We start from the raw sequence: 11,207 nt of genomic DNA, 5'->3' as shown, positions 1-11,207 counted from the left end.
AAGCAAGGGGAGGGATTGGGTTAAGGTTCACAACGGGATAGGGTTGTCCTTTTAAAGGAGCTATCTAGGGGGGTTTACTGATTTTGGGGTAAGGATGGTAGTTGGCTGGGGCAGTGGAAGGGAATGCTTTTTTAAAAAAGAAGGTAAAGAAACTGTTTAAAATATAAACAAACACACAAAATAAACAAAAAACAAGGGGAATAAACAGGAAGGCTGTCCTCACAAATGGGGAGTATGTGTGTGTTATAAGCTGCGGTATGGATCGGCGATTCGGCTCGACGACTCCGCTCGTGCGCCAGGTCCTCGTTAGTATAGTGGACAGTATCTCCGCCTGTCACGCGGAAGACCGGGGTTCGATTCCCCGACGGGGAGTTTTCTTTTTCGTTTGACTTCTCAAACAGCTTGGACGCGCCACCTTTGCGCATCAAAATCGGCTGAAGGTTCTCAAGATGGCGTCGAGCAAAAAGCAATGCTTTGGCCGGGAATCGAACCCGGGTCAACTGCTTGGAAGGCAGCTATGCTCACCACTATACCACCAACTCACGCATACGGGTGTTGCTCCACAGGACTTGTGGATGTTCTGAACAACTGTTGTTTCAGTGCTGCACTGAATTGATCACGGATTCAGTCGATTCCCTTACATGCCTCCTGCTGGTGTCTGTAAATTGATAACCACAGAATACCAAGAGTTTTCTTTCGAAGGGCAGGTTGGCCGGCGTGACGCCCGTGCGAGTGCGAAGTCCTCGTTAGTATAGTGGACAGTATCTCTGCCTGTCACGCGGAGGCCGCCCGTGGATACCTGTAGAACGGTGACTAGCCAATCAGAAGCGAGGAAAAATTTGAGGGCGTGTCTCAGGGTGGCCGCACTGAAACATTGGTTCGAATCCCAGTAAAGGTGAAAATGAAGACATTATTATTACCTTTTGACACATTTACTCATTCATATATTTAATAATTATAAATCAGTTATCACTTTACTTTGTTTTTTTTGTATGAAACTTGTTTCTGAATACTTTTTACTGATGCAATGTGTTATAGAACTTTATAGTGTTTATAGTGTATAAATAACTAGTTTTCAGGACATTTTTAGATAAAACACTTTTTAAAAAAATTAACATTTAAAAGAATACAATTAAATGCATGCCTATTTAATTTTATAAGACAATCATTCTACCACAACAATAAGAACATGTTAAGTGCACAAAAATGTGAACAAAGGCAATTATATTGAATGAACACATACTGGAAATATCTCAAGATGACCAAAATAAATAATCAATCTTTGAAATTAAGTGACAGTTTAAAAACATCTACTGAACAAATAACTATGGAAGAATATAAAAGAAACAGGCTGAATAGGGCTACATAGTACCTTTTCAGTTAAACACAGATGAATCCTACTGCCCATGTGAATGTATACAATACAGTTATAAATAGGATTGTGCCAAAATTAATAAACTACCACAGTGGTTTCTGCATTAAACAGATATCCATAACAATCAAAATACAGAGTTATATTTTTATGTTACAATAATTACAATGCATACATTCAGAAACAGGAGACATAAGGGCAGTCACTTTGAGTTGAGGGGTACCCAGAAGAGGCTGCAGGGAGTCCTGAGAAAGGGAGGAGTAGGGAGGAGTAGAGTCTGTAGACTGTGCAGAGGTCACTGGGAGGAGGGATGCAGGATGACATTAGTCATAGATGAACATTACATTTGTTAAATCTGCTTTGAAATTGATTAAGTAAAATGATGTTAAATTAAGTCCTTACACTGACAGAAAACGGTTTCACGCACTGGTGTTAAAGGAGATGTGGTCTTGCTTGTAGATAATTTAACAACTCTGGAGGTACTGGCAAAGGAACCCTCACTGGATTAAAGGGAATTGGTGAAAAACAATAACACTGATCAGGAACAGACCTATCTTTACAGTTGAGTCGGCACGTGTACATGTCCATATACCAACCTCCCGTGGAGATGAAGTAGCACTGTATCAGGCCTGTCTGGTTTTGAGAGAGTTGCTGGTGGTTTATGCCTACCTAACACAGAAAAATGTAAATGTGTTAGGGGTGTAACGGTTCGTGTATTCGAACCGGACCGTTTCGATACAGGGCTTTCGGCACGGTGCACACGTGCACCGAATGACTGAATGCAATGTTTTGTGTGCAGAACATAGGTCACTTTTCGTGTTTCCACATGAAAATATTAAGTGGCGGAAGTCACCGTATTCAGCGCAAATCCCGCCCTGCAGCTGATTCTAAAGTTTTCATCGGTCATGTCAGTATGTCAATCACTGTACAGATGATGCCTAAACCAAACACTGATCTCTAAACCTACCCACCGTCACTGTTACCTAAACCAATGAAATCGACTGCAGGGCGGGATTTCCGCTGAAGTGGTTTTGGGGAAAAAACATATCACACACCGCGCGCTGTACAACAACACACGGCACGCTCGCTCGCTTGCTAGCGTCATGGCTAATGCAGACAAGCCGGAGCTTGAAGAGCCACCCATGTCATTAAGGTCTCCTGTTTGGGAACACTTCGGTTTCCCGGTGAAATACGTCAACGGAGAAAGACTAGTCGATAAGACGAAAGCAGTGTGCCGACATTGCTCAGTAATGATCGGGTATGTTTCTGGCAACACTTCAAACTTTTTAATGCACTTGAAAAGGCATCACGCGAGTGTGAACATCACTAGTACAAGGAAAAAAACAACTGTAATTCAAACACAGCTCCCGTTGGCATTTAAACAGACCTTTGCTGGTAATTCCGATCGGGCCAAAGCAATAACGAAAGCAATTGGTGTTTTTATAGCAGCTGATCTACGACCATACTCGGTTGTTGAGAACACTGGTTTTAAGCACATGATGAAGGTGATTGAGCCCAGGTATGAAATTCCTTCCCGTCCACATTTCAGCCAAAAGGTTATACCCGCCCTATATGAACAAACTAAAACTGCTGTTGTCCATGAGCTGTCTAAGGCATCTGCTGTAGCACTCACAACTGATGGATGGACATCTAGAGCTACCGAGAGCTACCTAACAGTGACTGCCCATCACATTACTCCCGAGTGGAACATGGTAAGCCATGTTTTGCAAACCCGCCCAATTTATGAACAACACACAAGCACAAATCTGGCAGAGGGACTTAAGGAGACAGTGTTGGAGTGGAAGTTGGAGAGGGCAGGAATTAAAATTCCTGTCACAACAGACAATGCTAGGAATATTGTCAATGCAGTCAGTGAAGCTGGACTAGGCCCTCAAATTGGATGTTTTGCACATACAATTAATTTAGCATCACAGAAAGCAACAGGTCTCAACCAGGTGTCCAGAGTGCTAGGTAGAGTCAGAAGGGTTGTGTCTTTTTTTCACCGTAGCCCAACAGCTGCACATATTTTGGAGAGCAAACAGGAAATGCTTAATATACCAAAACACACACTTATTCATGATGTCACCACCCGCTGGAACTCCAGTTATGATATGCTTGAGAGGTACCTAGAACAGCAAGCAGCTGTGTACTCTGCACTGACAGAAAAGGCCCTCAAAAAGAATAAAGAAATAAGCACGCTGTCTGACCAGGATCTGAAAATAGCAGAGGACGTACTTGAGGTTCTTAAACCACTAAAAACCATCACAACACTGATGAGCACTGAATCCACACCTTCAGTATCAATGATCCTCCCCCTTCAAACCACAGTCCTTAACTCTATGGTACCCAGTGAGGAAGACAGTCCAACTGTGAGAGAAATCAAGGCTGCCATCACAGAAAACCTGAAGAACAGATACTCTGCTTGTCATGACTTCCTCCACAAATGCACAGTTCTTGATCCGCACTGTAAAAAATTTCCCTGTAAAAAAACGGTATTATGCTGGAAGCTGTGGTTGCCAGCATTGCACTGTTAATTTACAGCGGGATACTGTTATTAGGAAAAACAGCATGATACTGTTTTGTTACCTACAGCAGTCAACTGTTATTTTAACAGCATGGTACTGTTTGTGTTATCTATAGAATACAGCTGTAGATAATGTTATTTTACGGTTCTGACTCTGTTAAAATACAGTTCTACTTCCGTTAATTTACAGCTCCCCTATTTTAACAGTATGTTAATGTTATAATGCCCTGAAAGCAACTCATTTCATTTAGGAAACCAATTGCAGGATCCATTCAAGTTTATAAATATATATATTTACGTGGTGTTAGTATTGTGAACTTAACTCATTTGAGTCCACTGAAAACAAATATTACTTCTAAAATTGAACTGCAAACATTTAAACTTTCACACAAATCTCATGTAGTTCACCATGAGCAAACTACACAGTTACTGCTTTAAAATAAAACAACAGGCAGCATAACATCAATGATCTACTGCCCATCCTTGACCTAAACAACCACACTACTCTTCAGCACAATGGTAACCCCAAAACTGAGGCAAATCCTAACAAAACAGAACATTAAACACTAAGAGATATCTCACATTATCATCTTGTGTAAATCCCCTGATCAGTTTTTAAGTTCACATGATTTAAAAAAACAAAATACAAGGACTTTTCTCCAATGTCTGTGTGAAATTAACATATTTCTGTATGCAAATTTGACTGTTAGGTTTTCTGTTTTTTAACAGCACATTCTGTTAAATAACAGTAATCAACTGGAAGCTTGGTTGCCAGCAAGATACTGTTTTTTTACGGTCTCCTTCGGACTGTTAAAAAACATTAGCATTCTGTGTTTTATATCTTACACATTTAACCCTTTAAACCCCATCGCAAAATCCTTGGTGTCAAAGAACACTGCTTAATGTGTCCACACTACAAAAAGTAAAAGAAACAGACCCAATGTTGAAGTTAATGAGATAATGAAGTGATGATTGAGTTAATGATGAACAGCTGCTGTTAACAAACACAATCACTGAATGAAAGATGAACAAGAACCGAATAAAAGAGAAAACAAGCAGAAACTCAACTTACAGACTTAGAAGAGACTCAGACTTACTCAGATTTTCTAAGATCTCACAAGAAGATCATCAAACAACTCCACAAACAGCATTAACATCTTCATTTATTACAAACCAGTTAGATTTTATTTTAAATGTACATTAGCTCTTACTGAGAAGTAAATCATAAGGTGTGGTTTCCTGGACAGGGATTATCTTAAACTAGGAATAGTTTAATTAGAAAATATAACTAGTTTTAACAAACATGCCTAACATTACTTCTGTGCATTTTCAGGCAAAACGAAGGACACTGATGTATTTTAAGATATGTCAGTGCAAGTTGTTTTGAGTTTGGACAGCTCTAGTCTAATAGTCTAATCCCTAAATAATAGTTACCATTCTCGTGATCAGCGGTTGCTTTAGTAGGACTCTTGATCCTTGGGTTGGCCCTTTGCTGTTATATTTATTAATGCCTTTTCAATGTGATATGAAAGACATTGAATATGGCAAAAAAAAGTATAAATAAAGTATTATCACTGACTAATGACCATTATGGTGTTAGTGTCATGAGTTAAAAGTAATTTACTGACTTTAAACAGAAGCTCATAAGTGGTTAGATGGTACGAAACTCCTTGTAGTAGTCTTATAATGTAACAGAAACTGAGTGTTGAGGTAGCCAGAGGAATGTTAAAAACATTGGGAATAAATGAACTAAAAAACACAAGCAAATTACACACACAGACATCAAGAATCACGCTATGAATCTCAACAATGGTGACTATCAAATGAAAAGCTTCATGCTGCAATGCATGCTGGGTATCAGCATAAAAAACTCATTCATGACTCCCAGCATGCATTGCAACATGAATAAATTATGCAGATGAACTGTTTTCCCATTTTCTTTTGTCACCATAGTTGAGAATCGTAGGCTGATTCTTGATGTCTGTGTTTGTCAGCTGAGGAATAGGGTTTCACGTTCACCAAAGTCCATATGTATACAATTCTGTCAAGATATCAGATTACTGTTATACTAATAATTGTTGTAATGATTCTGTTTCAAATATGTAAATACTTAGTCATAACATCCCTAAGTACTAATAATTGTTATGATTCAGCTTCTTAAGGCTGGTAAGACAAACTACTGATCAATAATCAGACAACCTCACAAGAGTCTATCATCTCTTGGTTTTCTTTGCCATAAGAAACATGCATCATAAAGGCACAGTTATAGCAACCCAACTGTAAACCAAGTCAAGAGCCCAACTAATGAAAACAGTGATCACCATAATGGTGACTTTAAAGAAAATGCTTGTAAAGTCTAGTAAACACCTGTTTGTTCTCAGTAAGAACTGTTGTAAATGTATAACATAATAAAGTCAAAGTGGTTTCTAAGTGAAGATGGTAATGGTGTTTGTGTAAATGTTTAATTCTCCTCTGGTGATATATGGAGAGATTTAATGTCTTGTGTTATTTTCAGTTGATGTTCATCTAAGTCTTTGTGTCTGTAAGTGTTTCTGCTCATGTCTTATCTTTTTATTTATCTTTTCTTCAGTGATTCTGTTTATTAGCAGCAGGTGTCCATCATTAATGCTTCAGTATCTGAACTCATTGACTTGATTTCAGGTGGATCATTAGGAAACTAATGTAGGGAATAGTGAATGAGGGTGTAGGGTGTGATTTGGGACACAGTCTTTAACGGTGGACTCTCAGGGCTGTAAATTCACATTATTCTGAAAACTGTTTTTTTACAGAATGCAGAATTTAACAGTATACTTCTGTTTTTGTTAAAAAACAGAATTATACTGTTAAATTTGGCTGTTTTTTAACAGCAATTTTTTACAGTGCGAGGTTCAAAGCCCTTCCTCATGTGGATGATGCCTGTCGTGACAGAATCTACAACAACCTCATCACAGAGATTGAAACCATGAAAGAACAGGTATTGTGTTAATTTGCTTGTGTTTAAACTTAAAAGTAAAATTATACTTCATTGTATAATTTGAAATACTTGCTGCTCTGAAACAATCTGCTGTTTATTAAAGTTTTGCCATACATTTTATTTTGCAGAGTGAGGAGGCCACAGCAGTTAGTTCATCCCCAGAGACAGGACACCCAGAGGCATCATCTCCTCCTGTCAAGAAGTCAGCCATGGCTGAACTGTTTGGTGAACTCTTCAAGACTCAGATGGGAAACAAGCCTAGTTTTCAGCTGGTGAAGGAAGAGGTTACCTTATACAAGGCTGTGGACTGCATTTCACTGGATTCCAACCCACTTGAATGGTGGAGGACAAATGAGTCCATATATCCTCATATTGCCAAGTTAGCAAAGCACTACCTTGCTGTACCTGCTACCTCAGTCCCTAGCGAGAGGGTATTTTCTACAGCAGGAGACATTGTAACTGCTAGCAGATCTGCCCTTTCCGTAGACAATGTGGACAAGTTAATTTTTTTGACAAAAAACATGAAAGTTTAATGAATCTGAGCAGGCCTTCAGCCTGGAGCTGTTAATGCTGTACTTTATACTGTGAAAAAGTTCTTAAAAATCTGAGCAGGTCTAAAAACTTAAACTGTTGATTCTGCACTTTACACTAAAAAAAAAGTTATTTTTTTAATATAAGCAGGCCTAATGCTGTAATGCTGCATTGTAATCCATAGTTATTTATTTATATTTTTCATTATATTTTATCATGTGATGTTGGTTTGAGACTAAGAGTATTTTATTTAGTGGAGAATTTTGCAGCAGTGTTTTATTTCTTATTCTTTTTTTATTTTATATGTATTTTATTTATTATATAAAAGTGTTTAAAGTGTAAACAAATTGTTAAAAAAAGTTTACAATAAACAACCTGCAGTTTAATGTTTCTCTCCCTTACTGTACCGGAAATGAACCGAACCGTGACTTTAAAACCGAGGTACACACCGAACCGTGATTTTTGCGAACCGTTACACCCCTAAAATGTGTTAATTAATAGTAATGTAAATGCATGCAAACCCATAGAACACATGCTAAGAATCTTTATAATATTAGGGGTGTGGTATGATGTGGTATGATCTACATTACATAAGTACTCTACAGCTTTATGTATCTGTAAATCATGTGCATATCAAACTTTCAAAGAATAACATGCAAAAAACAAACATGCAAATCATGAACTCTGTACTTACCCTCAATGATGATATATAAATATTTTCAATGTTAAAACAATTGACACAAGAATTAGAATAGACCTGAACATGAGCTAACCAACAAACAGCAACAAATCAATGTAGAAAATATAATCCTGATTCATGTCAGAATCATTCCTAGTGTGCAGAAGGAATAAGACCTTTGACCACTGGGACTCCAACAACTTCTGAACCTGAAAGCATAGATAAAGATAATTTAACTTCCAAGCATTTATAACAAAAACAGAGAGAATGACATATAAAAGTCTTTACCGTTACATAGAGGACTGAAGTGTATGTGTGTTTGAGCATGTATGTGGTTCTCACTCATGTGGCCTTTTAGTGGGTAGCATCATCCTCCCCAATTCTTTACCCTCCTCCACTTCTATGAAAAAAGAACAAACCAAAGATTGGTATAAAAAGGATGGAATTCTTCCACTGTTGTTTGTTCAGGGAAAATTGATTGAGCATTTAGGTCTTTTTCAGCAATACCCTTCATATGGGTACACTTTCAGAAAAAATGCATATAGCAACCACAATAAATATTTTGTGTGTGTGTGTGTGTGTGTGTGTGTGTGTACCTGGTAATTATCACGTCGTGGGGACCAATTGTCCCCATGAGGAAACAAGCTAATAAATCAAACAAAATGATGTTTCTTGATAATGTGAAGTAGTAGAATGGTTTCTGTGATGATTGGGGTTAGGGAATAATACAGTTTGTACAGTATAAAGTGCATTATGTCTATGGAATGTCCCCACAAAACATGGAAACCAGAATGTGTGTGTGTGTGTGTGTGTGTGTGTGTGTGTACCTGGTAATTATCACGTTGTGGGGACCAATTGTCCCCACAAAGATAGGAATACCAGTGTTTTTGTGACCTTGTGGGGACATTTTGATGTATAATTATAAATCAAACAAGATGATGTTTATTGAAAATCTAAGGTAGCAGAAAGGTTTTTGTAATGGTTGGGGTTAGGGAATGGGGCAGGTAAGGGGAATATAATATACAGTTTGTATGGTATAAAATGCATTACGTCTATGGAATGTCCCCATAAAACATGGAAACCAGAATGTGTGTGTGTGTGTGTGTGTGTGTGTGTGTGTGTGTACTTGTTTTTATATCCCGATGTGGACTTGGACCTGTTTGCACACCAAACCCGTGGGGACCTCCTGAACGGTGGGGACCTGATTCGAGGTCCCCACCGGCACACCCATTGAAATGAATAGAAATGGCCACTTTAACATGTCTGGCAGTGTTTCCCTGAAAATTCCCTTAGGTTCTCATGGGGTCGGTTTCACAGAAACAATATTGTGTGTGTGTATAAACTGTGTATCAGAGTGCGCCCCCTGTGGTCAATACTGGAACAAGTGTGTGTGGTTTTTTTATTACAAAATCGTTTCAGACAGATTTAAAGAGACTTTTTTAACATTAAATCCAAAATGGTCAATGTTTATGATGATGTCTTTATTCATATTATTTATTTTTATGAATTATTCTTTACATATTATAATTTTTTTTTACACGTAATTGATTTCCTTAATCATTTATCTATTTTCTGCTATATGTTCTGATATGTTTAAATATATCCAAATGTAATATATTTGGTGTCTCTTCTGGGATCTTTATCATCTCTGATTTCAGACCTGGGTCAGTCTGTCTGTCTGTCTGCCAGTCTGTCTATGAACAAAGTAGACATTTAACACATTACTTAAAAATAATATAAAAAGTAATATAAACAAAAACTAATATGTTTAAGAAACCTAATTAGTAAAACAGATGGTTCCGTGGATTTTATATTTATTTCCTGGTTCTGGTCTCTTATATAGCCAACATAAAGTGTGTTAACAAACTTTTACCCTATCTAGTTTTCTTTCTAATTTTTTTAATTATTTTTCCCCATCCTATTGCTTTTATTTTATGAATAAAGACAACTTCTAAATGACAGTGACTTTTGAAATTGTCCAAGTTTATAAGTTGCTATAGACTATATGTTCAAATTGAAAATAGCCTAACCCAACATACAGTTGTGTGAAAAAGTTAAGACATCCTATTAAATTCTATGGTGTTGTGTATCAGGGTGTAGTAAAAATAGTCTTTGGCCTAATTTATAATCATTGCATATGCACAAAACTTGCCCTGAAAGAGGTGTACACTTCTTCCTATTCAAAATGTGTGATTTATAAAAAACCTCTGACCCATGCATACTGACTTTTCCCTGGAGAGAAATATAATGAAGTAAACAATGAGTTTAAACACTGTTTTTATGTCGATACACTTACTGCTAGATATTCGGTAGAACAGTATATTGTTCAGTTTGAATACAACCAATGATAATTTACTGTACAACCACAGCTGCACGGAGGTGTTGATGTCGTGTGAAGGCATCTTTACAACATTATGCCATTGTATTTGAAGAATACAACTTGAAAAATACTGTAAGAACTGCAGTAACAACATAAACAAATGACTTTTGTGGAACCAACGTAACTGCCAGTAAACTTCTACAAAGAATCAATAACATCAGTGACCTTTTAGAGTAGATTATTTCTGATAACAAGCAAAATACACAACAAATAGATTACCCTTAGCAGAGCTAAAGCGTATCAAAAACTACATTGAGCTAATGTTACTGTTTAAAATTAATGTATATAATGTGTCCTTTAGGAAATGTAACCATGGTTTTACTACACTTAAAAACAAAAGAAAATATATGGTTACTGTAGTTAAACCATAGCATAGTTTTGATTATAGTAATCAATACACCAAAAAAATCTTTACTACACGTAACCATAAATAAAAACATGGTTGATTACAGATTGGCTGCCAAAATGCTCTTCACATAGCGGTGATCAATGATAAGGGTCATCTCCCCTTATCTTTAGGAAACTAAAACATTTGTAATTTTCCATGAGGTAATTGTTCCAGAGTTCAGTTTAAACACTAGTCAGACCATTAAACAAACAGAGACCGGAAGTTATAAAAAAGGGTCTAAAGGGTTTATGATAAAAGAGACGCTCGCGTTTGCCAGATACTCGCTTAATATATAATCAAAGTTTACTGTCCCTGCTAAAAAACCAGCATACCAGCATGTGTTGTGTTTTGGTGCTGGT

General features: G+C 37.3%; 1 protein-coding gene and 1 non-coding gene across 2 annotated transcripts; both read left to right on the top strand.

Moving 5' to 3' along the window:
• Positions 1-300: 300 nt before the first annotated feature.
• On the top strand, positions 301-372 carry trnad-guc (transfer RNA aspartic acid (anticodon GUC)). The gene has a single exon. It is a non-coding gene; the product is annotated as a tRNA-Asp (tRNA).
• A 2,103-nt stretch (positions 373-2,475) lies between these two features.
• On the top strand, positions 2,476-7,615 carry LOC135771628 (E3 SUMO-protein ligase ZBED1). The gene is made up of 3 exons (XM_065281949.1): positions 2,476-3,838; positions 6,764-6,870; positions 6,999-7,615. Exons 1-3 carry the CDS (start codon positions 2,476-2,478, stop codon positions 7,401-7,403), a joined length of 1,875 nt encoding a protein of 624 aa, XP_065138021.1. The 3' UTR covers positions 7,404-7,615.
• The last annotated feature ends 3,592 nt before the right edge of the window (positions 7,616-11,207 follow it).

The sequence above is a fragment of the Paramisgurnus dabryanus genome, chromosome 8, assembly GCF_030506205.2.
Source record: "Paramisgurnus dabryanus chromosome 8, PD_genome_1.1, whole genome shotgun sequence".
Classification (NCBI taxonomy): domain Eukaryota; kingdom Metazoa; phylum Chordata; class Actinopteri; order Cypriniformes; family Cobitidae; genus Paramisgurnus; species Paramisgurnus dabryanus.
The sequence above is the reverse complement of the archived record's forward strand: the minus strand, read 5'-3'. Positions and strand labels throughout refer to the sequence as shown.